This window comes from Pristiophorus japonicus, chromosome 2 (assembly GCF_044704955.1).
Source record: "Pristiophorus japonicus isolate sPriJap1 chromosome 2, sPriJap1.hap1, whole genome shotgun sequence".
Classification (NCBI taxonomy): Eukaryota; Metazoa; Chordata; class Chondrichthyes; family Pristiophoridae; genus Pristiophorus; species Pristiophorus japonicus.
The window spans coordinates 2,758,113-2,785,723 of record NC_091978.1 but is presented as its reverse complement, the minus strand read 5'-3'; the positions used below and the strand labels follow the sequence as shown (position 1 = coordinate 2,785,723).

The following is a 27,611-nucleotide window of genomic DNA, read 5'->3' as shown; positions in this document are numbered from 1 at the left end:
CACTGGTGTGTATGTTGGAGGGTCAAAGAAGGTCGGGTCCAAAGTGGGTTGCTCAGGATAGTCCGTGAATCTGAGTTTGATTTGGTCCAAGTGTTTCCGGTGAATGAGTCCATTTGAAAGTTTGACCTGAAACACCCTGCTCCCCTGTTTGGCCACGACAGTGCCAGGAAGCCACTTGGGACCTTGTCCATAGTTCAACACAAATACAGGATCATTGATTTTAATTTCACGTGACCCATTTGCACCATCATGATATGTACTTTGTTGAAGCCGCCTGCTCTCTACCTGTTCATGTAGATCAGGGTGAACTAACGAGAGCCTTGTCTTAAGTGCCCTTTTCATGAGCAGTTCAGCAGGTGGGATCCCAGTGGGTGAGTGGGGTCTCGTGCAGTAGCTAAGCAGGACTCGGGTTAGGCGAGTCTGCAGTGAGCCTTCAGTTACCCTCTTCAGCCCCTGCTTGATTGTTTGAACTGCTCGTTCTGCCTGGCCATTGGATGCTGGCTTAAATGGGGCAGATGTGACATGTTTGATCCCATTGCGGGCCATGTACTCTTTGAACTCAGCACTGGTGAAACATGGCCCGTTGTCACTCATCAGGACATCAGGCAGTCCGTGCGTGGCAAACATGGCCCGCAGGCTTTCAGTGGTGGCAGCGGACGTGTTTGCCGACATTATCTCACATTCAATCCATTTGGAATACGCGTCTATAACCACAACGAACATTTTACCCAAAAACGGGCCTGCATAGTCGACGTGGACCCTGGACCACGGTTTGGAGGGCCAAGACCATAAACTTAGTGGCACCTCCCTGGGTGATTTGCTTAACTGCGAGCATGTGTTACATTTTGCACGCAGGACTCTAAGTCCGCATCGATAACAGGCCATCACACATGGGATCTGGCTATCGCTTTCATCATTACAATGCCTGGGTGGGTACTGTGGAGGTTACCGATGAAAGTGTCCCTTCCCTTCTTGGGGACCACTACCCAGTTACCCCACAGAAGGCAGTCTGCCTGTATAGACATTTCATCTTTGCGCCGGTGGTACGGCTTAATCTCTTCCTGCATTTCCACTGGGACACTGGACCAGCTCCCGTGAAGCACACAGCTTTTTATTAGGGACAGTAAGGGGTCCTGGCTCGTCCAGGTTCTAATCTGTCGGGCTGTGATTGCTCACTCTCGAATGCTTCCATAACCATGATTAAAACCGAGCATTACGGGATTGTTTTGTTTGTGGGGTGAGAAATAATGCGATCAGAAGGAAGTTATTGACGACGGATGACTTGACTTTTGAGATTGCTTGTCAGACAGCGAGGTCGATGGGCATGGCCGAACAATATTCCCGAGAATTAAATAATAATTACGGTCGTCAGTCAACCGAGGTAAATCACCTGCAGGTTCAAAGTAAAAGATGATGGGGGCCAAACGTCTCAGAAACTGGAAATTCTAACAGAGCGTCGTAGTCATGCTATAGGTGCCTGGGACAACACATTGCTCAAAGTTGTCCATACATGAAGGCAGAGTGTTTCTTCTGCAGAAAGACTGGGCATCTTGCGAAGGCATGCCGACTGAAGGGTAAACCAGCTTCTAAAGCTGTGAGCCCAGCGTTCAAAGCTATGAGTAGAAATCCCAAGAGACTACATAGCATGGAAGAACAACAACAGGATGAGGAGATGTTAGAGTTACACGTCATCAGGAGCACGAGGTTAATGGACAGCGATTCGGAAAGCACCAAAATCCACATAGATGTTGCGGGATTCAAGATACCAATGGAAATTGACACAGGTGCCTCCGTGAGTGTAGTACCGGAGTCACTGTACCGCGACAAATTGCGTGATTTCCAACTGGAGAAATCCAAGATAGAGCTGCGAGGCTACTCGGGAGAGAAAATTCCTGTGGTAGGTCGTATCACCGTACCAGTGAAATATAAAGATCAATTTCAAAACTTGCCTCTAATAGTAGTGAAAGGAGACAAGCCTGCCTTACTAGGAAGAAATTGGTTGAGCTCACTGAAGCTGGATTGGAGTAAGATTTTCTGTGTGGAAGCGAGATTTTCATCAACGGATGAGGTTATCAAGCAGTATCCGAAGATATTCTGTGAAACGGGCTCCGATCCAAGGCTTCAAGGTGCGTGTCAGGGTACAGAAGGACGTTAGATCGGTTTACTACAAGCCACGTTCCGTACCATATGCACTCAAGGAGAAAGTTGAGCAAGAACTCAAAAGACTAGAGACTGAGAACATTATTTGTAAGATAGATTGATGTAATTGGGCTACACCCATTGTTGTGGTACCTAAGTCCGATGGTAAGGTAAGATTGTGTGGTGATTATAAAGTAACCGTAAACCAGGTTCTAGAGGGTAATGTCCCCAATACATTGCCGAATATAGAAGATTTGTTCACAACACTGACAGGTGGTCAGATCTTCTCAAAACTGGATCTTACGAATGCCTACTTACAGCTTGAACTAGATGAGGAATCCAAGTCATGTTTGACTATAAATTCTCATCTAGGCCTATATCAATTTAATAGGCTACCGTTTGGAGTGTCTTCCGCCCCTGCCATATTCCAAGGGGTGATGATCCAGATTTTGCAAGGTATTGAAGGAGTAGTATGTTATTTGGATGACATGCTAATTTCATCACCAAATAGGCAAATTCATAATAACATATTGAATGAAGTCCTCAAACGGCTAGAGAAGCACAGAGTACGCGTGTCCGCTCGTAAGTGTGAATTATTTAAAAACTCAGTGGAGTACTTAGGGTACAGAGTAGACAAAGATGGTTTACATCCAACCATGGAAAAATTGGATGTAATTAGAAATGCACCCACTCCCAGGAATGTCACTGAACTTCGTTCATTCTTGGGTCTTTTGAACTATTATGGGACGTTCCTACCAAATTTGGCGACAGTATTACATCCACTGAATGAACTTTTGAAAAGTGGTCAAAAGAATGCGATACAGTATTCAAGGAGTGTAAAAGCAAATTGGTAGAGAGCACCATGTTAGTTCACTATGACATATCTAAGGAGATTAAGCTAGCATGTGATGCCTCTCCGTATGGAGTTGGGGTAGTGATCTCTCATGTATCACATAGTGGGGAGGAGAAACCAATTGCTTTTGCTTCACGCACTCTCAGTGCCAGGGAGAGTAATTATGCACAAATTGAAAGGGAAGCTTTGGCATTAATTTTTGGGGTCAAGAAGTTTCACAAATACTTGTATGGTCATAAGTTTACCATCGCTGCGGACCATAAGCCCCTAACAGCAATCCTCCATCCAAAGTCCCCAGTTCCAACATTAGCTGCAGCCCGAATGCAGAGATGGGCTTTGATCTTGTCAGCATATACACATGATATTGAATACAGATGATCAGCTGATCACAGTAATGCTGATGCTATGTCTAGATTGCCTTCCCCATCACAAGTTACACCCGATAGGGAAGAAGTGTTTTATTTTTCATACATTGATGAACTGCCAGTCACAGCTGAAGAGATTGATAGAGCAATCAAATGTGATCCAGTGATGTCAAAGGTGTATGAGTATATTGCAAATGGATGGCCAAACCAGGTAACAGACAGAGATACACATCCATTCTTCATTCGTAGGAATGAATTATCAGTCGATAAAGATTGTATCATGTGGGGTGCAAGAGTGGTTATACCAAATAAATTCAGTTCCAAATTATTAGGAGACCTCCATGACCAGCACCTGGGAATGTGCTTGACCAAGAGTTTTGCACACAGTTATTTATGGCCAGGTCTTGATAAAGATATAGAGTACATCGTGAGTCAGTGTTCGAAATGTCAATCGGTAAGTAAGCAACCATGACCAGTACCATTACAGCCATGGAAATGACCTCCCAGGGTGTGGTAAAGGCTACATATTGATTTTTATGAGTTAGAAGGACAACAATTGTTCATTGTGATTGATAGCCATTCGAAGTGGGTTGAGGTGTTTCCAATGTGGAAAATAACAACAAGTAAAACATTGGACATTTTACGAAAATTATTTTCTTCATTTGGCCTCCCTGAAGAAATTGTTTCGGATAATGGATCACAATTTCGTTCAGAAGAATTTGCACAATTCACAAGCAAAAATGGTGTGAAACATACCAAGGTTCCACCATACCATCCTGCTTCGAATGGTGCAGCAGAGCGCACTGTACAAATTGTAAAACATGCCCTCATAAAACAAATGTTAGATCCAAATCCAAGGAAACGACAGTTGTCATTGGATCACAAATTGGCTAATTTTTTGATTACATATTGAAATACTCCTCATACAACTACTGGTAGAACACCAGCAGAGTTGTTTCTCAAACGACAGCCATGAACCAGATTCTCGTTGTTAAAGCCAAATTTGGCACAGTCCGTAGAAGAGACACAATTGACAGAAAGAGAATCATGATAGAGGTAGAGTAAAAGAGAGAAGTGTGAAATTAAACCAGAAGGAGAGAGTGAAGAACCATTACCATAAATGGGTAAAGTGGTTACCAGGAAGAGTGGTGAAGATATGTGGTCCTCGCATATATTTGGTAATGGACAGGTTAGGTTTGTTCATATTGATCATATTTTACCTACAGCCATGGAAGGAGTTGAAGGTGGAAATGATGCAATTATTTCTGACTCATCAGAGAGTTTTGATACACCAGTAGCAAATCCTAAATCCAATGTACTGGAAACAAATCCAGGAGAGAATCAGAATGAAAGTCTGAGTCCGAGTCAGGAAAACAAAGAGCCTGAAGTTAGAGTGAGTTCAAATGAAAATCAAGGAAATTCCGTGGAGGGAAACATTCCTCAGGATGAGCCTCGAATGAGTGTTTGGAAGGTTCAGTTCGAGAGCGAAGTTATCCTCTTCGAAACAGAAAACAAGTGGTGAAGTTAAATTTGTAAATATGGAAAAAAATAAGTCTATATCCTGTGTTATGTATAAACATGAAAGTTATGTGTGATGTTTGTTATAATAACTTCTTCATTAAGGAGAAAGAAGTGTAATGTCTGTAAGCTTGTGATGTTTGTAGCTCCACACTGTGGATGTGGATGTATTGTGTACTGCAACTGCATAGTTAATAATTAAACAGAACCAGGCAGATTCCGGAGGCTTCCGAGAGAGCTGCCTGCCATGTTGGAAGCTGTGTGTGCTTGTGCTCTGTGAATATATGACAATAACCATGACTAAATCTGTGGGCTGTGTCATTTCCACCCCCGTGGTGGGCAATGGCAGCCTACTGAGAGCATCGGCACAGTTTTCTGTGCCTGCCCTGTGGCGGATGGTATAGTTGTATGCGGACAATGTGAGTGCCCATCTCTGGATGTGGGCCGATGCATTCGTATTTATCCCCTTACTTTCGGAAAAAGTGGCTTATGGTCGGTTTCCAATTCGAATTTGAACCCAAACAGGTATTGATGCATTTTCTTCACCCCATAAACATACGCTAACGCTAATGATGTAGGCTCTCCCAGCCTTAGACAGACTTCTGGATGCATAAGCAACCGGTTGCAATTTCCCAGATTCACTAGCTTGCAATATACACCCGACACCATATGACGACGCATCACATGCTAGTACCAAACGTTTACATGGATCGTACAACACAAGCAATTTGTTTGAACATAACAATTTTCTCGCTTTTACAAAGGCATTTTCTTGGCTTTTGCCCCAAACCCATTAATCTCCTTTACGCAGTAAGGTGTGCAGTGGTTCTAACAGTGTGCTGAGACTTGGTAAGAAGTTACCAAGGTCGTTCAGGAGTCCTAGAAACGACCGCAACTCCGTTATGCTCTGTGCTTTCTCGATTGCCTCCATGCTCGAATCGGTGGGCCTGATGCCGTCCGCCGCGATTCTTCTCCCCAGGCACTCCACTTCATGCGCCAGGAAAACGCACTTTGAGCATTTTAACCTGAGCCCCACGCGGTTGAGTCGACTAAGAACCTCCTCCAGGTTCTGCAGATGCTCAACTGTGTCCCAATCTGTAACCAAGATGTTGTCCTGGAAGACCACCGTGCACAGGACTGACTTCAGTAAGCTTTCCATTTTTCTCTGGAATATCGCTGCTGCTGATCGAATTCCAAATGGGCATCTGTTGTAGATGAAGAGACCTTTGTGCATGTTGATGCAGGTGAGGCTCTTCAATAAAACGTCCAACTCCTCTGTCATGTAGGCCGAGGTCAAGTTCAGCTTCGTGAACATCCTTCCTCCTGCCAGTGTAGCAAAAAAGGTCATCAGCCTTTGGTAGTGGGTATTGATCCTGCAGGGAGAAACAATTGATAGTTACTTTGTAATCACCACAGATTCTGACGGGCCGTCTCCCTTGAGGACTGGGACAATCGGACTGGCCCATTCGTTGAATTCGATCGGTGAAATGATGCCCTCTCGTTGCAGCCGGTCTAGCTCGATCTCTAACCTTTCTCTCATCAGGTACGGTACTGCTCTCACCTTGTGATGGATGGGTCACGCCCCCGGAATTAGGTGGATCCGCACTTTTGCTCCTTGGAACTTCCCGATGCCTGGTTCGAACAGCGAAGGGAACTTGTTTAAGACCTGGGCACACGAGTGTTGTCAGCAGACGAGAGTGCTCGGACATCATCCCAGTTCTTTCCCAGCCAGCTCCTGCCGAGCAGCGTGGGACCATCGCCCAGTACCACCCAGAGTGGTAGCTTGTGCACTGCTCCATCGTAGGAAACCTTTACAGTACACTGCCGATTACGGGAATTAGTTCCTTTGTGTAAGTTCTCAGTTTCGCATGAATGGGAGTCAAGACTGGCCTTGAGGCCTTGCTGCACCACAATTTATTGAAAGTCTTTTTGCTCCTAATGGATTGGCTCACGCCCGTGTCCAGCTCCATGGACACCGGGAGTTCATTCAATTCAACCATCAGCATTATCGGGGGACACTTTGTGGTTCATCATGATCCGCCGTGGATCTGTCCTCCTCTGCAACATGGTGGTTTGCAGGATTAACAGGGTTTGCAGCTCGCCTGCACATACGTTGGAAGTGTCCCATTGTTCCACAGCCCTTGCAAACATACCCGTTGAAGCGGCATGAATGGAAACGATGATCACCCCTGCAGCGCCAACAAGGTGTTAATAGCCTTGCATTCATCACCCTTGATGGTGGACTCTGAGACATCTGCGGATGTGCAGCTGCAGGTATGTGGGGCCTGCTCTGTATGTTGCGATTTGAAAACGACATCAATTTGTTCACAATACTTGTAGCAACACTCATGTGCTGAGAGATTTGTTTGGTATTGTCACTGGTGGTAATGAACACCTGGGCTATCGCTATGGCTTTACTCAATGTTGGGGTCGCTACAATCAAAGGTTTGCGAAGTATCACTTCATGGCCAATGCCAAGTACGAAAATGTCTTTGAGCATGTGCTCCAAATGTCCTTCAAATTCGCAATGTCCTGCAAGGCATCTTAGCTCGGCGACATAACTCACCACTTCCTGGCCTTCAGACCTTTTGTAGGTGTGGAACCGGTACCTCGCCATCAGAACGCTTTCCTTCGGGTTCAGATGCTCCCGGACCAGTGTGCACAAATCATCGTATGATTTTTCTGTGGGTTTCGCAGGAGCAAGCAGATTTTTCATGAGGCCATACGTTGGTACCCCACACACGGTGAGAATCTCCCTTCGTTTGGCAGCGTTCGCTCCTCCTTCCAGCTCATTGTTCACGAAGTATTGGTCGAGTCGCTCCACGAAAGTTTCCCAATCATCTCCCTCTGAAAATTTCTCCACGATGCCCACTGTTCTCTGCATCATTGGGTTCGTCATCTGTATCTCGTCACCAGTTGTTATGTATCAATAAAGAGTCTGACTGGATACTGTGAGCTCAAAGTAAAGTGTGACCCTAGTCTTTTATTGCAGGTCTCCAGAGTGCCTCTCCAGCCTGTGAGGCCTCCTTAAGTACCTGTGCTCCCAAGGGATTGTGGGATCCCTTGGGACTCCAGGGGATGAGCCATCTGGTGGCTACACAAGGTATATACAGGTTTACATATATAACACCCTTTGCAATAAAGGCCAAGATTCCATTGGCCTTCCTGATCACTTGCTGTACCTGCATACTAACATTTTGTGTTTCATGCACAAGTACCCCCAGGTCCCGCTGTACTGCAGCATTTTGTAATCTTTCTCCATTTAAATAATAACTTGCTCTTTGATTTTTTTTCTGCCAAAGTACATGATCTCACACTTTCCAACATTATACTCCATCTGCCAAATTTTTGCCCATTCACTTAGCCTGTCTATGTCCTTTTGCAGATTTTTTGTGTTCTCCTCACACATTGCTTTTCCTCCTATCGTTCTACGTCGGCAAACTTGGCTACGTTACACTCAGTCCCTTCCTCCAAGTCGTTAATATAGATTGTAAATAGTTGAGGTCCCAGCACTGATCCCTGCCGCACCCCACTGGTTACTGATTGCCAAACCGAGAATGAACCATTTATCCCGACTCTGTTTTCTGTTCGTTAGCCATTCCTCTATCCATGCTGATATATTACCCACTGGTTGGCTGGAGGTCTGGTGATTCACTGATGTCACACTGTGGTGGGTGTAATGTGTGACCTGTGAGTATGCTCACAGGTTCGTAGAGCTGTCGAATCTTGCCGTCCGGAGGAGGCGGGGGTCCCCAATGGAGGGCTCTCTACGCGGGAGTCCTCCCTTTACTTATTGGGGACTTGGCCTGGAGGGTGCTGCACGGAGCAGTCCATGCAATAGGTTTTTAAGTCGGTTCACGGGCTCCCAGGCCACCTGCAATTTTTGCGGTCTAGAGGAGTCCGTGTTCCATGTGTATGTTCAGTGTGTGAGGTTGCAGCCCCTGTTCCAATACTTGAAGGGGCTGCTCCTCAAATTCAGGCTGCACTTCAGTCCCACACTCCTGATCTTTGGACACCCTGTGCGGAGGGGAGCGGGCAGGTCCGAGGGCCTCCTCGTAGGACTGCTCCTGGGCATGGCCAAGGTGGCCATTAACTGGTCCAGGCAGCGGGCGGTCGAGGGGGTCATTCAGCCTGACTGCCTGCCTCTCTTCCGCGGTTACATCCGAGCCAGGGTGTCCCTGGAGATGGAGCACGCGGTGTCCACCGGTATGCTCGCGGCCTTCCGCGAGAGGTGGGCGCCGGAGGGACTGGAGTGCGTCATCACCCCCGGCAACCAAATTCAAATTTGATCGTTTAAAGTTTAATTTGTTTAATTTGCCAGTTTTAGTGACCCATTAATGGGGGCACTTGATTTATCGTTTCACAAAAATAGTTGTGGAGCTGTTTCAGGCACTTGATTTAAAGTTTCTACTCAAATAGTTGCAGAGCTGTTGAGATGGGAGTGGCTTAGCCAGTCACGTGATGTTCACAAGACTCAATAAAACCCCAGCCAGTTGGGTTCGGGGGATCCACGATGGGTCAGGTGGTTGTGAGCCTGGTGGATGAACCGGTAATGTGTCGTGTGATTGTTAAACCTTTGCTAACAAACCAACTAGTTCTTAATAGCAATGTGTTGCTATGAATTATTAAGCAAATAACCCATGAAGTAAATACATTACAGTTGGGACATACCTGATGAAGTCATCGACACGTTGCACACAGTCGTGAGACACGACCATGTGGAATGTAGTGTTGTGGCTCTTGCTGATCAAGTTCCCGTCAGTGTGCATGGCGAAGATCAGCCTGTGTACGCACAATCTCATCTCCTCCTGGTTGTTCTCCAGAGTTGTCACCGAGATGTACATGTCACAGTTACTCCGATTGTTGTATAACTGGTTTAACGATTCATAAAATTCCGCTGTGAGATCCAGGCTATACCCATAGATTCCCTGTAACGTTCCTGAAAAACAGACACGGGCACTGAGCAAGCTACAGTTATTCAGCGCAACACCCAGAACCGGCCCCTCACATCCAAACACATTCTGTATCTAACCCCCTGTACCTGCCCTGGGAGTGTTTGATGGGACAGTGTAGAGGGAGCTTTACTCTGTATCTAACCCCCTGTACCTGCCCTGGGAGTGTTTGATGGGACAGTGTAGAGGGAGCTTTACTCTGTATCTAACCCCCTGTACCTGCCCTGGGAGTGTTTGATGGGACAGTGTAGAGGGAGCTTTACTCTGTATCTAACCCCCTGTACCTGCCCTGGGAGTGTTTGATGGGACAGTGTAGAGAGAGCTTTACTCTGTATCTAACCCGTGCTGTACCTGCCCTGGGAGTGTTTGATGGGACAGTGTAGAGGGAGCTTTACACTGTATCTAACCCGTGCTGTACCTGCCCTGGGAGTGTTTGATGGGACAGTGTAGAGGGAGCTTTACACTGTATCTAACCCCGTGCTGTACCTGCCCTGGGAGTGTTTGATGGGACAGTGTAGAGGGAGCTTTACTCTATATCTAACCCCCTGTACCTGCCCTGGGAGTGTTTGATGGGACAGTGTAGAGGGAGCTTTACTCTGTATCTAACCCCCTGTACCTGCCCTGGGAGTGTGTGATGGGACAGTGTAGAGGGAGCTTTACTCTGTATCTAACCCCCTGTACCTGCCCTGGGAGTGTTTGATGGGACAGTGTAGTGGGGGGAGTAAGGGTGGGGGTGCGAGATACAGTTCCAGATGTGCCCAGCAGAATTGTGTGAGGCTATGGACTGGTGCCTGGGACCCTACTCACATCAGAGTTTTTGGGGATAGGCCAGAGGCCCAGGCTCTGGAGGAAAGGCTGGGCAAGGGAAATGGCTCACACCGGCCCCCCGCCATGCCCTGCCAACCGAGCCTCAGGCAGAGCCACACCCTCTCCCCCAGGCTCCTCCGCCTGTCATGTATTCAACCAGCATTGTAACCCATGTATGATCTGACCTAAGTTGTACGCTGTGAGAACAATGACCACTAGGTGGTGAACTTGTGGGAGACACTCCTAACCTGGACCTTCAGGTATAAAAGGGGAAGCTCCACCCACTTCCATCACTTGAGTGCTAAGGAATAAAGGACAGGTCACAGACTGACCTCTCAAGCATGGGCCTCGTGTGCATTTATACTGTGTATTAAGGACCTATCAATGGCGACGAGAACCTGGGATTTAAACCATGCGAGCATGGCCACTAGCAGAACAGACGAGAGGTACTGTGTTAAGGAATGGTTGGGACAGAGATACAACATTGTTAAAGCAGCACACAGTTCTCCAGGCAGACAGGGGCAATCAGGCATGTCCCAACATGTAGTCGAACCCAGAGGGGGAGTTCGACAGAGACACAGGGGCAGTCAGGGACGATCGACTGGCAAGGGACCTTTTGTTTCCAACAGCAGCTTATGTTGGAGGCATGGAGACACACACTCAGCCGGAGTTTGCAGAGATGAGCAAAATACCTGCAGAAATTGCAGAAATGAATGCTGGGGGAAATCGCTGGAAGCTGAAGTTCAGCGAGTTCATGTGGAGCACGTATACAGTTCATACACCAGGACACCACCGATAATGATGAAAGTGCTCCTCAATGGCATCCCAGTATCAATGGAGCTAGACACGGGGGTCAGCCAGTCCCTGAAGGGTATCAAACAATTCGAAAAGTTGTGGGTGTCCAAGGCCAGGAGGCCAAAATTATCGCCGATTGACGCACAGCTACGGACTTACACAAAGGAGATCATTCCGGTGCTAGGCAGCACCACGGTAGTCGTGACCCACAAAGATTCGGAGAACAGGTTGTCACTCTGGATTGTCCCAGGGGACGGTCCCGCACTACTGGGGAGGAGTTGGTTTGCTGTCATGAACTGGAAATGGGGCGATGTCAATGCAATTTCCTCTGTGGAGCGAGTATCATGCTCACAGATCCTGGACAAATTTGACTCATTATTTCAACCCGGCATTGGCACTTTCATGGGGGCCAAGGTAGTGATTCACATAAACCCGGACGCCAGGGCAGTACACCACAAGGCCAGAGCGGTGCTGTATGTGATGCGGGAAAAGATAGAATGCGAATTGGACCGCCTGTTGAGGGAAGGCTTCATCTCGCCAGTCGAATTCAGTGACTGGGCGAGCCCGATTGTGCCGGTGCTCAAGGCGGATGGATCGGTCAGATTATACATGGGTTACAATACTGGTTGAATACATGACACCGCCTAGCATCAATCTCCCCCTCCCTCAGGCCCAAGGCCCAGGCTCCTTCTGCCGCAGGCCCAATCTCTCCCTCCCCCAGCCCTAGGCTCCCCCTCCCTCCCCCAGCCCCAATCTCTCCCGCTCCCCCAGCCCCAATTCTGCCCTCCCCCAGACCGAATTTCCCCCCTCCCCCAGACTCCCCCTCCCCCAGCCCCAATCTTCCCCCCTCCCCCAGCCCCAATCTCTCCCCCTCCCCCAGACCGAATTCCCCCCCTCCCCCAGACTCCCCCTCCCCCAGCCCCAATCTCTCCCCCTCCCCCAGTCCCAATTCCGCTCTCCCCCAGCCCCAGACTTCCCCTCCCCCAGCCCCAATCCCTCCCCTCCCCCAGACTCTCCCCCCTCTCCCAGACTCGAGGCCCCAGGCTCGCCCCGCCCAGCCCTCGGCTCCCTCCTCCCCTCGACCCCAGGCTCTCTCTTCCCCCCTTCCCCAGCCCCAGGCTCTCTCCCCCCTCCTCCAGACCCCAGGCCGTGCCCTGTGCGAGGATCAGTAAGGTTGTTACGTGGGTCACAGCGAACACCAGCATCTTCCGAATGTTGACAGTTGTGAATTTTCCAGCCTTTGCTTTTACACTGAGTGAGAGAGGTCTCCGATCCGGTGCAGAAAACATCGTCCAGCAGGATGGATCCGGAGCCTGGAGGGGAGAGAGTCCGCAGATAATACAGGGCCCGAGAAAGGCATCGAGAGACTCCATCAACAGCACTCATCATCACAGCAAGATCCGCATCCCATATACATTCCAAATATACCTCGCTTTCTCATATACACCCTCAAATATACCCCGCACCCTCATATACACCCCAAATACACCTCGCTCTCTCATATACACCCCAAATATACCCTGCACCCTCGTATACACCCCAAATATACCTCACTTCCTCATATACACCCTCAAATATACCCTGCACCCTCGTATACACCCCAAATATACCTCGCTTCCTCATATACACCCTCAAATATACCCCGCACCCTCATATACACCCCAAATATACCCTTCACCCTCGTATAGACACCAAATACACCTCGCTCCCTCATATATACCCCCAAATACACCTCGCTCCCTCATATACACCCCAAATATATATCGCTCCGTTATATATACCCCGCACCCTCATATACACCCCGAGCCCGCAAATATACCTCACTCCCTCATATATACCCCCAAATATACCCCGCACCTCCATATATACCCCACACCCTCATATACACCCCCAAATAAACCCCGCTCCCTCTTATACACCCCACAACCTCATATACACCCCGAGCCCCCAAATATACCCCGCACCCTGATATACACCCCAAGCCTCCAAATAATCGCTGTGCCTCCAAATATACCCTGTGCCTCCAAATACATCCCATGCCCACATATATACACTGCACCCTCAACTATATACCCCGTGACACCAAATAAAACCCCACGCCACCAAATATACCCCACACCCTCATATACACCCCGTGCCTCGAAATATATAAGAACATAAGAATTAGGAACAGGAGTAGGCCAACTAGCCCCTCGAGCCTGCACCGCCATTCAAAAAGATCATGGCTGATCTGGCCGTGGACTCAACTCCACTTACCCGCCCGCTCCCCGTAACCCTTAATTCCCTTATTGGTTAAAAATCTATCTATCTGTGACTTGAATACATTCAATGAGCTAGCCTCAACTGCTTCCTTAGGCAGAGAATTCCACAGATTCACAACCCTCTGGGACTACAAATACATCTCGTGCCCCCATATATACACCGCACTCCCAAAATACACACACTGCCTCCAAATATTCCCCACACCACCAAACATAAGAACATAAGAAATAGGAGCAGGAGTCGGCCATTCGGCCCCTCGAGCCTGCTCTGCCATTCAATAAGATCATGGCTGATCTGATCCTGGCCTCGGTTCCACTTCCCTGCCCGCTCTCCATAACCCTTTATTCCCTTATCGCTCAAAAATCTGTCTATCTCCACCTTAAATTTATTCATTGACCCAGCCTCCACAGCTGTCTGGGGCAGAGAATTCCATAGATTTACAACCCTCTGAAAGAAGATATTCCTCCTCATCTCAGTTTTAAATGGGCGGCCCCTTATTCTGAGACTATGGGCCCTGGTTCTAGATGCTCCCACGAGGGGAAACATCCTCTCTGCATCCACCCTATCAAGCCCCCTCAGAATCTTATATGTTTCAATAAGATCACCTCACATTCTTCTAAACTCCAATGAATATAGGCCCAACCTGCTCAACCCCTTCATCTCCGGAATCAACCAAGTGAACCTTCTCTGAACAATCTCCAATGCAAGTATATCCTTTCTTAAATAAGGAGACCATAACTGTACGCAGTACTCCAGGTGTGGCCTCACCAATACCCTGTACAGTTGTAGCAGGACTTCTCTGTTTTTATACTCCATCCCCCTTGTAATAAAGGCCAACATTCCACTTGCCTTCCTGATCACTTGCTGTACCTGCATACTAACCTTTTGTGTTTCATGCACCAGGATCTCCAGGTCTCTCTGTACCACAGCATTTTGTAGAATCTCTCCATTTAAACAATAATTTGCTTTTCTATTTTTCCTACCAAAGTGGATAACCTCCCATTTTTCCATATTAAACTCCATCTGCCAAATTTTTACCCACTCACTTAGCCTGTCTATATCCCTTTGCAGATTTTTTGTGTCCTCCTCACAATTTGCTTTCCCACCCATCTTTGTATCATCAGCAAACTTGGCGACATTACACTCAGTCCCTTCATCCATGTCATTAATATAGATTGTAAATAGTTGGGGTCCCAGCACTGATCCCTGTGGCACCCCACTAGTTATTGTTTACCAACCCGAGAATGAACCATTTATCCCGACTCTCTGTTTTCTGTTCGTTAGCCAATCCTCTATCCATGCTAATATATTACCCCCAACCCCATGAACTTTTATCTTGTGCAGTAACCTTTTATGTAGCACCTTGTCAAATGCCTTCTGGAAATCCAAATACACCACATCCACTGGTTTCCCCTTTATCCACCCTGTCCGTTACATCCTCAAAGAATTCCAGCAAATTTGTCAAACGTGACTTCCCTTTCATAAATCCATGCTGTCTCGGTCTGACCGAACTCTGCTTGGTTGTAATATGATTTTCTAAAGGTCTTTCCAGTACTTCCTTAATAATGGACTCCAGCATTTTCCCAACCACAGATGTTAGACTAACTGGTCTATAGTTTCTTGCTTTTTGTCTGCCTCCTTTTTTAAATAGGGGCGTTACATTTGCAGTTTTCCAATCCGCTGGGACCGCCCCAGAATCCAGGGAATTTTGGTAAATTACAACCAATGCATCCACAATCCCTGCAGCCACTTCTCTTAAAACCCTAGGATGCAGGCCATCAGGTCCAGGGGATTTATCCACCTTTAGTCCCATTAGTTTGCCTGGTACTTTTTCTCTAGTGATAGTGATTGTTTTAATTCCCCCCCCCCCACCCCCATTAGCCCCTTGACTATCCACTATTGGGATGTTTTTAGTGTCTTCTACCGTGAAGACCGATATAAAATATTTGTTCAAAGTCTCCGCCATTTCCCTGTTCCCCATTATCCCAAATACATCCCACACCCCCAAATACATCCCGGTGGGATGTATTTGAAGGGGTGCGTGGCATATTTTGGGGTGCGTGGTACATTTTGGGGTGCGGGGTACATTTGAAGTTGTTGGGTATATTGGGGGTACGGGGTATATTTGGGGGTGCGGGGTATATTTGGGGGTGTGGGGTACATTTGAAGGGGTGGGATGTAATTGGGGGTGTGAGGTATATTTGGGGGTGCGAGGTATATTTGGGGGGGAATGTATTTGAAGGGATGGGATGTATTTGGGGTGTGGGTTATATTTGGGGGTGCGGGGTATATTTGGGGGGTGGGATGTATTTGGTGGTGCGGGATGTATTTGGAGGTGTGGGATATACATTGATAAATTGATATTTCAAAACTTGAAAACCTAATTAGTTAAATAAAATACAATAGAGACGGCAAGGCAGGTGATGTGTTGCAGTGTAGCATGTGGGAGCTGGTGGACACCAGTATGATCCACGGCGACCACATCTGTAGTAAGTGTCTGTAGCTCGAGGAACTTTGGCTCCGTGTTGATGAGCTGCAGTCCGAGCTTCGGACATTGTGATGCATCAGCGAGGGAGAAAGTTAGCTGGACACTGTGTTCCAGGAGGCAGTCACACCCCTGAGGTTAAGCACTTCAGATTTGGTCAGGGACAGGTGGGTGTGACTACGAGTCAGGAAGGTATGGGGACACAGCATGTAGTGATGGAGGAGCCTCAGCCCTTGCTCTTGTCCAACAGGTTCGAGGTACTTGCTCCCTGTGTGGACGAGAGCAGGGACTGCGGGGAGGATGATCAAACTGACCACAGCACCGTGGTACAGGGGGCCATTTAAGCAGGGGGAGTAAAAATAAATGTTATAGTGGTAGGGAACAGTATCATTCGAGGGATAGATACTGTTCTCTATGGGCCGAGAGCATGAGTCCCGAAGGCTGTGTTGCCTGCCCGGTGCCAGGGTTAAGGACATCTCCTCTGGGCTGGAGGGGAACTTAGACTGGGAGGGGAAGATCCAGTTGTCGTGGTCCACGTGGGTACCAACGACATAGATAGGTTCTGCTCAGAGAGTATGAGCAGCTAGGGGCTAAATTAAAAAGCAGAACCACAAAGGTAATAATGTCCGGATTACTAACTGAGCCACGAGCAAATTGCCATTGGATCAATCAGATCAGAGAGTTAAATGTGTGGCTCAAAGATTAGTGTAGGAGAAAAGCGGTTTGTTTCATGAGGCACTGACACCAGTACTGGGGAAAGAGGGAGCTGTTCCGTTGGGACAGACTTCACTTGAACCGGGCTGGGACCAGTGTCCTGGTGAATCAAATAACTGGGGCTATAGAGAGGGCTTTAAACTAAATAGTGGGGGGGGGTTCAGGTGAGGGGAAATTAAAAAAGTCAAAGAGAAAGGAGAAGGCAACAGAGCAGGGTAGCAATAGGGGAAATGATAACCAGCGTGACAGAAAGGGACAGAGTGTATACACATAAGAGTGCACCAGAAAGTGGGTTCAGAGCAGGGAAAAATGGTATAAAGACAAAATTAAAAGCTCTTTATCTGAATGCACTGAGCATTCATAATGTGATAGATGAGTTGATGGCATAAATATAAATAAACGGGTATAATCTGATAGCCATTACAGAGACAAAGTTGCAAGGTGACCAAGGCTGGGAATATAGAAACATAGAAAATAGGTGCAGGAGCAGGCCATTCGGCCCTTCGAGCCTGCACCACCATTCAATAAGATCATGGCTGATCATTCCCTCAGTACCCCATTCCTGCTTTCTCTCCATACCCCTTGCTCCCTTTAGCCGTAAGGGCCACATCTAACTCCCTTTTGAATACATCTAACGAATTGGCCTCAACAACTTTCTGTGGTAGAGAATTCCACAGGTTCACCACTCTCTGAGTGAAGAAGTTTCTCCTCATCTCGGTCCTAAATGGCTTACCCCTTATCCTTAGACTGTGACCCCTGGTTCTGGACTTCCCCAACATCGGGAACATTCTTCCTGCATCTAATCTGTCCAATCTCGTCAGAATTTCATATGTTTCTATGAGGTCCCCTCTCATTCTTCTGAACTCCAGTGAATACAAGCCCAGTTGATCCAGTCTTTCTTCATATGTCAGTCCTGCCATCCCGGGAATCAGTCTGGTGAACCTTCGCTGCACTCCCTCAATAGCAAGAATGTCCTTCCTCAAGTTAGGAGACCAAAACTGCAACACAATACTCCAGGTGAGGCCTCACTAAGGCCCTGTACAACTGCAGTAAGACCTCCCTGCTCCTATACTCAAATCCCCTCACTATGAAGGCCAGCATACCATTTGCTTTCTTTACTGCCTGCTGCACCTGCATGCCAACTTTCAATGACTGATGTACCATGACACCCAGGTCTCGTTGCACCTCCCCTTTTACTAATCTGTCACCATTCAAATAATCTGCCTTCCTATTTTTGCCACCAAAGTGGATAACCTCACATTTATCACAGTATACTGCATCTGCCATGCATTTGCCCACTCACCTAACCTGTCCAAGTCCCCCTGCAGCCTCCTAGCATCCTCCTCACAGCTCACACCGCCACCCAGCTTAGTGTCATCTGCAAACTTGGAGATATTACATTCAATTCCTTCGTCTAAATCATTAATGTATATTGTAAATAGCTGGGGTCCCAGCACTGAACCCTGCGGCACCCCACTAATCACTACCTGCCATTCTGAAAAGGACCCATTTATACCCACTCTCTGCTTCCTGTCTGCCAATCAGTTCTCTATCCACGTCAGTACATTACCCCCAATACCATGTGCCTCAATTTTGCACACCAATCTCTTGTGTGGGACCTTGCCAAAAGCCTTTTGAAAGTCCAAATACACCACATCCACTGGTTTTCACTTATCCACTCTACTAGTTACATCCTCAAAAAACTCCAGAAGATTTGTCAAGCATGATTTCCCCTTCATAAATCCATGCTGACTTGGACCGATCCTGTCACTGCTTTACAAATGCACTGCTATTACATCTTTAATAATTGATTCCAGCATTTCCCCCATCACCGATGTCAGGCTAACCGGTCTATAATTCCCTGTTTTCGCTCTCCCTCCTTTTTTAAAAAGTGGGATTACATTAGCTACCCTCCAATCCATAGGAACTGAACCAGAGTCATGGACTGTTGGAAAATGACCACCAATATATCCAATATTTCTAGGGCCACTTCCTTAAGTACTCTAGGATGCAGACTATCAAGCCCCGGGGATTTATCGGCCTTCAGTCCCTTCAATTTCTCTAACACCATTTCCTGACTAATAAGGATTTCCCTCAGTTTCCCTTCTTGCTAGAACCTCGGTCCCCTAGTATTTTCGGGAGGTTATTCATGTCTCTGTTGGTGAAGAGAGAACCAAAGTATTTGTTCAATTGGTCTGCCTTGTTCCCCATTATGAATTCCTCTGATTCTGACCGCAAGGGACCTGCATTAGTCTTCGCTAATCTTTTTCTCTTCACATATCTATAGAAGCTTTTGCAGTCAGTTTTTATGTTCCCTGCAAGCTTCCTCTCATACTCTATTTTCCCCTTCCTAATTAAACGCTTAGTCTTCCTCTACTGAATTCTAAATTTCTCCCAATCCTCAGGTTTGCTGCAGTTGTACAGGGCCTTGGTGAGGCCTCACCTGGAATATTGCGTTCAGTTTTGGTCTCCTAATCTGAGGAAGGACATTCTTGCTATTGAGGGAGTGCAGCGAAGGTTCACCAGACTGATTCCCGGGATGGCTGGACTGACATATGAAGAAAGATTGGCTCGACTAGGCTTATATTCACTGGAATTTAGAAGAATGAGAGAGGATCGCATAGAAACATATAAAATTCTGACGAGATTGGACAGATTAGATGCAGGAAAAATGTTCCCGATGTTGGGGAAGTCCAGAACCAGGGGTCACAGTCTAAGGATACGGGGTAAGCCATTTAGGACCGAGATGAGGAGAAACTTCTTCACCCAGAGAGTGGTGAACCTGTGGAATTCTCTACCACAGAAAGTTGTTGAGGCCAATTCGTTAGATGTATTCAAAAGGGAGTTAGATATGGCCCTTACGGCTAAAGGGAGCAAGGGGTATGGAGAGAAAGCAGGAATGGGGTACTGAGGGAATGATCAGCCATGATCTTATTGAATGGTGGTGCAGGCTCGAAGGGCCGAATGGCCTACTCCTGCACCTATTTTCTATGTTTCTATATTCCCAGCCTTGGTCACCTTGCAACTTTGTCTCTGTAATGGCTATCAGATTATACCCGTTTATTTATATTTATGCCATCAACTCATCTATCACATTATGAATGCTCAGTGCATTCAGATAAAGAGCTTTTAATTTTGTCTTTATACCATTTTTCCCTGCTCTGAACCCACTTTCTGGTGCACTCTTATGTGTATACACTCTGTCCCTTTCTGTCACGCTGGTTATCATTTCCCCTATTGCTACCCTGCTCTGTTGCCTTCTCTTTCTCTTTGACTTTTTAAATTTCCCCTCACCTGAACCCCCCCCACTATTTAGTTTAAAGCCCTCTCTATAGCCCCAGTTATTTGATTCACCAGGACACTGGTCCCAGCCCGGTTCAAGTGAAGTCTGTCCCAACGGAACAGCTCCCTCTTTCCCCAGTACTGGTGTCAGTGCCTCATGAAACAAACCGCTTTTCTCCTACACTAATCTTTGAGCCACACATTTAACTCTCTGATCTGATTGATCCAATGGCAATTTGCTCGTGGCTCAGTTAGTAATCCGGACATTATTACCTTTGTGGTTCTGCTTTTTAATTTAGCCCCTAGCTGCTCATACTCTCTGAGCAGAACCTATCTATGTCGTTGGTACCCACATGGACCACGACAACTGGATCTTCCCCTCCCAGTCTAAGTTCCCCTCCAGCCCAGAGGAGATGTCCTTAACCCTGGCACCGGGCAGGCAACACAGCCTTCGGGACTCATGCTCTCGGCCCATAGAGAACAGTATCTATCCCTCGAATGATACTGTTCCCTACCACTATAACATTTATTTTTACTCCCCCTGCTTAAATGGCCCCCTGTACCACGGTGCTGTGGTCAGTTTGATCATCCTCCCCGCAGTCCCTGCTCTCGTCCACACAGGGAGCAAGTACCTCGAACCTGTTGGACAAGAGCAAGGGCTGAGGCTCCTCCATCACTACATGCTGTGTCCCCATACCTTCCTGACTCGTAGTCACACCCACCTGTCCCTGACCAAATCTGAAGTGCTTAACCTCAGGGGTGTGACTGCCTCCTGGAACACAGTGTCCAGCTAACTTTCTCCCTCGCTGATGCATCACAATGTCCGAAGCTCGGACTGCAGCTCATCAACACGGAGCCAAAGTTCCTCGAGCTACAGACACTTACTACAGATGTGATCGCCGTGGATCATACTGGTGTCCACCAGCTCCCACATGCTACAGCTGCAAACATTACCTGCCCTGCCGTCTCTATTGTATTTTATTTAACTAATTAGGTTTTCAAGTTTTGAAATATCAATTTATCTATGTATATCCCACACCTCCAAATACATCCCGCACCACCAAATACATCCCACCCCCCAAATATACCCCGCACCCCCAAATACATCCCATCCCTTCAAATACATCCCCCCCCAAATATACCTCGCACCCCCAAATATACCTCGCACCCCAAATTACATCCCACCCCTTCAAATATACCCCACACCCCCAAATATACCACGCACCCCCAAATATACCCCGTACCCCCAATATACCCAACAACTTCAAATGTACCCCGCACCCCAAAATGTACCACGCACCCCAAAATATGCCACGCACCCCTTCAAATACATCCCACCGGGATGTATTTGGGGGTGTGGGATGTATTTGGGATAATGGGGAACAGGGAAATGGCGGAGACTTAGAACAAATATTTTGTATCGGTCTTGACGGTAGAAGACACTAAAAACATCCCAATAGTGGATAGTCAAGGGGCTAATGGGGGTGGGGGGGGGGAATTAAAACAATCACTATCACTAGAGAAAAAGTACCAGGCAAACTAATGGGACTAAAGGTGGATAAGTCCCCTGGACCTGATGGCCTGCATCCTAGGGTTTTAAGAGAAGTGGCTGCAGGGATAGTGGATGCATTGGTTGTAATTTACCAAAATTCCCTGGATTCTGGGGAGGTCCCAGCGGATTGGAAAACGCAAATGCAACACCCCTATTTAAAAAAGGAGGCAGACAAAAAGCAGGAAACTATAGACCAGTTAGTCTATAGTTGGGAAAATGCTGGAGTCCATTATTAAGGAAGTACTGGAAAGACCTTTAGAAAATCATATTACAACCAAGCAGAGTTCGGTCAGACCGAGACAGCATGGATTTATGAAAGGGAAGTCACGTTTGACAAATTTGCTGGAATTCTTTGAGGATGTAACGAACAGGGTGGATAAAGGGGAAACCAGTGGATGTGGTGTATTTGGATTTCCAGAAGGCATTTGACAAGGTGCCACATAAAAGGTTACTGCACAAGATAAAAGTTCATGGGGTTGGGGGTAATATATTAGCATGGATAGAGGATTGGCTAACGAACAGAAAACAGAGAGTCGGGATAAATGGGTCATTCTCGGGTTGGTAAACAATAACTAGTGGGGTGCCACAGGGATCAGTGCTGGGACCCCAACTATTTACAATCTATATTAATGACATGGATGAAGGGACTGAGTGTAATGTCGCCAAGTTTGCTGATGATACAAAGATGGGTGGGAAAGCAAATTGTGAGGAGGACACAAAAAATCTGCAAAGGGATATAGACAGGCCAAGTGAGTGGGCAAACATTTGGCAGATGGAGTTTAATATGGAAAAATGGGAGGTTATCCACTTTGGTAGGAAAAATAAAAAAGCAAATTATTGTTTAAATGGAGAGATTCTACAAAATGCTGTGGTACAGAGAGACCTGGAGATCCTGGTGCATGAAACACAAAACGTTAGTATGCAGGTACAGCAAGTGATCAGGTAGGCAAATAGAAACGTTTAAAATTCTGACGGTATTGGACAGGTTAGATGCAGGAAGAATGTTCCCGATGTTGGGGAAGTCCAGAACCAGGGGTCACAGTCTAAGGATAAGGGGTAAGCCATTTAGGACCGAGATGAGGAGAAACTTCTTCACTCAGAGAGTTGTGAACCTGTGAAATTCTCTACTACAGAAAGTTGTTGAGGCCAATTTGTTAGATATATTCAAAAGGGAGTTAGATATGGCCCATATGGCTAAAGGGATTAAGGGATGTGGAGAGAAAGCAGGAATGGGTACTGAAGTTGCATGATCAGCCATGATCTTATTGAATGGTGGTGCAGGCTCGAAGGGCCGAATGGCCTACGCCTGCACCTATTTTCTATGTTTCTACGTTTCTGTGCAGTAAGACCTCCCTGCTCCTGTACTCAAATCCCCTCGCTATGAAGGCCAACATACCATTTGACTTCTTCCCCCCCTGCTGTACCTGCATACCAACCTTCAGTGACTGATGTACCATGACACCCAGGTCTCATTGCATCTCCCCTTTGCCTAATATGGAATCATTCAGATAATATTCTGCCTTCCTGTTTTTGCCCCCAAAGTGGATAACCTCACATTTATCCACATTATACTGCATCTGCCATGCATTTGCCCACTCACCTAACCTGTCCAAGTCACCCTGCAGCCTCTTAGCATCCTCCTCACAGCTCACACTGCCACCCAGCTTACTATCATCTGTAAACTTGGAGATATTACACTCAATTCCTTCATCTAAATCATTAATGTATATTTTAAATAGCTGGGGTCCCAGCACTGAGCCCTGCGGCACTCCACTAGTCACTGTCTGCCATTCTGAAAAGGACCCGTTTATCCCGACTCTCTGCTTCCTGTCTGTCAACCAGTTCTCTATCCACGTCAGCACTCTACCCCCAATACCATGTGCTTTGATTTTGCACACCAATCTCTTGTGTGGGACCTTGTCAAAAGTCTTTTGAAAATCCACTGGTTCTCCCTTGTCCACTCTACTAGTTACATCCTCAAAAAATTCTGGAAGGTTTGTCAAGCATGATTTCCCTTTCATAAATCCATGCTGGCTTGGGCCGATCCTGACACTGCTTTCCAAATGCGCTGCTATTTCATCTTTAATAACTGATTCCAACATTTTCCCCACCACCGATGTCAGGCTAACCGGGCTATAATTACCCGTTTTCTCTCTCCCTCCTTTTTTAAAAAGTGGAGCTACATTAGCTACCCTCCAGTCCATAGGAACTGATCCAGAGTCAATAGACTGTTGGAAAATGATCACCAATGCATCCACTATTTCTAGAGTCACTTCCTTAAGTATTCTGGGATGTAGACTATCAGGCCCTGGGGATTTATTGGCCTTCAATCCCATCAATTTCCCGAACACAATTTCCTGACTAATAAGGATTTCCTTCAGTTCATCCTTCTCGCTAGACCCTCGGTCCCCAAGTATTTCCGGAAGGTTATTTGTGTCTTCCTTGGTGAAGACAGAACCAAAGTATTTGGTCAACTGGTCTGCCATTTCTTTGTTCCCCATTATAAAGTCACCTGATTCTGACTGCAAGGGACCTACGTTTGTCTTCACTAACCAACCTATAATTCCCTGTTTTCTCTCTTCCTCTTTTTTTAAAAAGTGGGGTTACATTAGCTGCCCTCCAATCCATAGGAACTGATCCAGAGTCTATGGAATGTTGGAAAATGACCACCAATGCATCCACTATTTCTAGGGCCACTTCCTTAAGTACTCTGGGATACAGATTATCAGGCCCTGGAGATTTATCGGCTTTCAGTCCCTTCAATTTCCCTAACACCATTTCCTGACTAATAAGGATTTCCCTCAGTTCTCCCTTCTCGCTAGACCCTCAGTCCCCTAGTATTTTCGGGAGGTTATTCGTGTCTTCCTTAATGAAGACAGAACCAAAAGTATTTGTTCAATTGGTCTGCCATTTCCTTGTTTCCAATTATGAATTCATCTGATTCTGACTGCAAGGGACCTACATTAGTCTTCACTCATTTTTTTCTCTTCACATATCTATAGAAGCTTTTGCAATCAGTTTTTATGTTCCCAGCAAGCTTCCTCTCATACTCTATTTTCCCCCTCCTAATTAAACCCTTTGTCCTCCTCTGCTGAATTCTAAATTTCTCCCAGTCCTCAGGTTTGTTGCTTTTTCTGGCCAAGTTATGTGCCTCTTCCTGGGATTTTACACTATCCCTAATTTCAAGTGTATTTGACAATTCGGAAGGACTGACAGAAAGGAAAAGGAGGTGGGGGAGCTCTTATAATAAAGGATGAGATCAGTGCAGTAGTGAGAAATGATAATTGGCTCAGAAGATCAAGATGTAGAATCGGTTTGTGTAGAGATAAGAAATTATAAGGGAAAGATGTCACTGGTGGGAGCCGTCTACAGGCCCCTTAACAGTAGCTACACTGTAGGACAGAGTATAAATCAAGATATAATGGGGGCTTGTAAGAGAGGTACTGCAATAATCGTGGGCGATTTTAATCTTCACATAGATTCGACAAATCTAATTGGCAAAGGTAGCCTTGAGGAAGAGTTCATAGAGTGTATTCGGGATGGTTTCTTAGAACAATACGTTGTGGAACCAACCAGGGAACAGACTATTTTAGATCTGATAATGTGTAATAAGACTGGGTAAATTAAATGGGAAGAGAGAATCCAAAATTCAGTTTGAGGGTGAGAAAGCTAAGTCTCAAACTAGTGTCCCGAACTTAAATAAAGGTAATTACAAAGGTATGAAGACAAAGTTGGTTAAAGTGGACTGGGAAAATAGATTAAAGGGTAAGATGGCAGTGACAGACATTTAAGGAGATATTTCATAACTTTCAGCAAAGATATATTCCAGTGAGAAAGAAAAACTCTAAGAGAACAATGAATCATCCATGGCTAACTAAGGAAGTAAAGGATGGTATCAAATTGAAAATAAAGGCATACAATGTTGCAAAGATTAGTGGTAGGCCAGAGGATTGGGAAATTTTTAGAAACCAGCAAAGGACAACTAAAAAAATAATAAAGAGAGAGAAGGCAGATTATGAGAGTTAATTAGCAAGAACTATAAAAACAGACAGTAAGAGCTTCTACAGGTATATAAAAAGAGCATAAGAACATAAGAAATAGGAGCAGGAGTCGGCCATACAGCCCCTCGAGCCTGCTCCAACATTCAATAAGATCACGGCTGATCTGATCATGGACTCAGCTCCACTTCCCTGCCCGCTCCCCATAACCCTTTAGTCCCTTTTCGTTCAAAAATCTATCTATCTCCACCTTAAATATATTCAATGACCCAGCCTCCACAGCTCTCTGGGGCAGAGAATTCCACAGATTTACAACCCTCTGAGAGAAGAAATTCCTCCTCATCTCAGTTTTAAATGGGCGGCCCCTTATTCTATGTCCCCTAGTTTTAGTTTCTTCTATGAGTGGAAATATCCTCTTTGCATCCACCTTGTCGAGCCCCCTCATTATCTTATATGTTTCAAATAAGATCACCTCTCATTCTGCAATGACTATAGGCTCAACCTACCCTCATAAGTCAACCCCCTCATCTCCGAAATCAACCTAGTGAACCTTCTCTGAACAGCCTCCAAAGCAAGTATATCCTTTCATAATTACGGAGACCAAAACTGTACGTAGTACTCCAGGTGTGGCCTCACCAATACCCCATACAGTTGTAGCAGGACTTCTCTGCTTTTATACTCTATCCCCCTTGTAATAAAGGCCAACATTCCAATTCCTTCCTGATCACTTGCTGTACCTGCATACTAACTTTTTGTGTTTCATGCACAAGGACCCCCAAGTCCCTCTGTACTGCAGCACTTTGCAATTTTTCTCCATTTAAATTATCATTTGCTTTTTTATTATTTCTGCCAAAGTGGAAAACCTCACATTTTCCCACATTATCCCTTTGCAAATTATTTGTGTCCTTCTCACAATTTACTTTCCCACTCATTTCTGTATCATCAGCAAACTTGGCTACATTACACTCGGTCCCTTCATCCAAGTCATTAATATAGATTGTAAATAGTTGAGGACCCAGCACTGATCCCTGCGGCATCCCACTAGTCACTGTTTGCCAACCGGAAAATTACCCATTTATCCCGACTGTTTTCTGTTCGTTACCCAATTCTCTATCCATGCTAATATATTAACCCCGTGAACTTTTATCTTGTGCAGTAACCTTTTATGTGGCACCTTATCGAATGCCTTCTGGAAATCCAAATACACCACATCCACTGGTTCCCCCTTATCCACCCTGCTCCTTACATCCTCAAAGAACTCCAGCAAATTTGTCAAACATGATTTCCCCTTTCATAAAACCATGCTGACTCTGTTTGATTGAATTATGCTTTTCCAAATGTCCCGCTACTGCTTCCTTAATAATGGACTCCAGCATTTTCCCAACAAAAGGGCTCAGAAATCCCGCTTTCTCCTTCCTGATTTTAGAGAAAAAATGCGCATCAGCTGAAGCTGCTGCACCTACTCGAGATCCCGGTCCACAGGCTTCCTCTCTCTGCACGAGCTCCGAGGGACATCCGTAAGCTGGAGCTGGAGTCACATGGCTCTGGGCAGCCAATCAAGGTACAGTATTTTCTCATTCATAATAATTGGAATCCCCCCCAAGCACCCAAAACACTAATAAAAAATAGAAAGTATACACAACATATTTAAGATTCATTTAAATTAAAGTTATTAATGTCTTAGAAAAAATATATATTTTCCCGATTTAAAAAAAAAGTTTTTTTTAATTGTGCATTAAAATAAACTTACCGTAGTGGGGAGGGTTTTTAACAATAAAATATGTTTTCATAACTTTATTTTAAAGTATTTTTGTGTGTTTAAAAACTCTTGCACCTGTAAAAGTAGGCTATGCGCCTGCTTTTATTGGGCGCAAGATTTTTGAAGATAG

General features: G+C 46.1%; 1 protein-coding gene across 3 annotated transcripts in view; it reads right to left on the bottom strand.

Annotated features, from left to right (window-relative positions):
* LOC139235409 (galectin-3-binding protein-like) overlaps nt 1-27,611 on the bottom strand; it is a 76,616-nt gene that overhangs the window by 16,024 nt on the left and 32,981 nt on the right. For all 3 annotated transcript variants that reach the window (XM_070866543.1, XM_070866538.1, XM_070866548.1), the window contains exons 4-5: nt 12,611-12,742; nt 9,547-9,814 (exon numbers count right to left, since the gene is read on the bottom strand). In XM_070866543.1, coding sequence (XP_070722644.1) covers nt 9,547-9,814; nt 12,611-12,742 — 400 coding nt within the window. The remainder of the gene's footprint in view (nt 1-9,546; nt 9,815-12,610; nt 12,743-27,611) is intronic.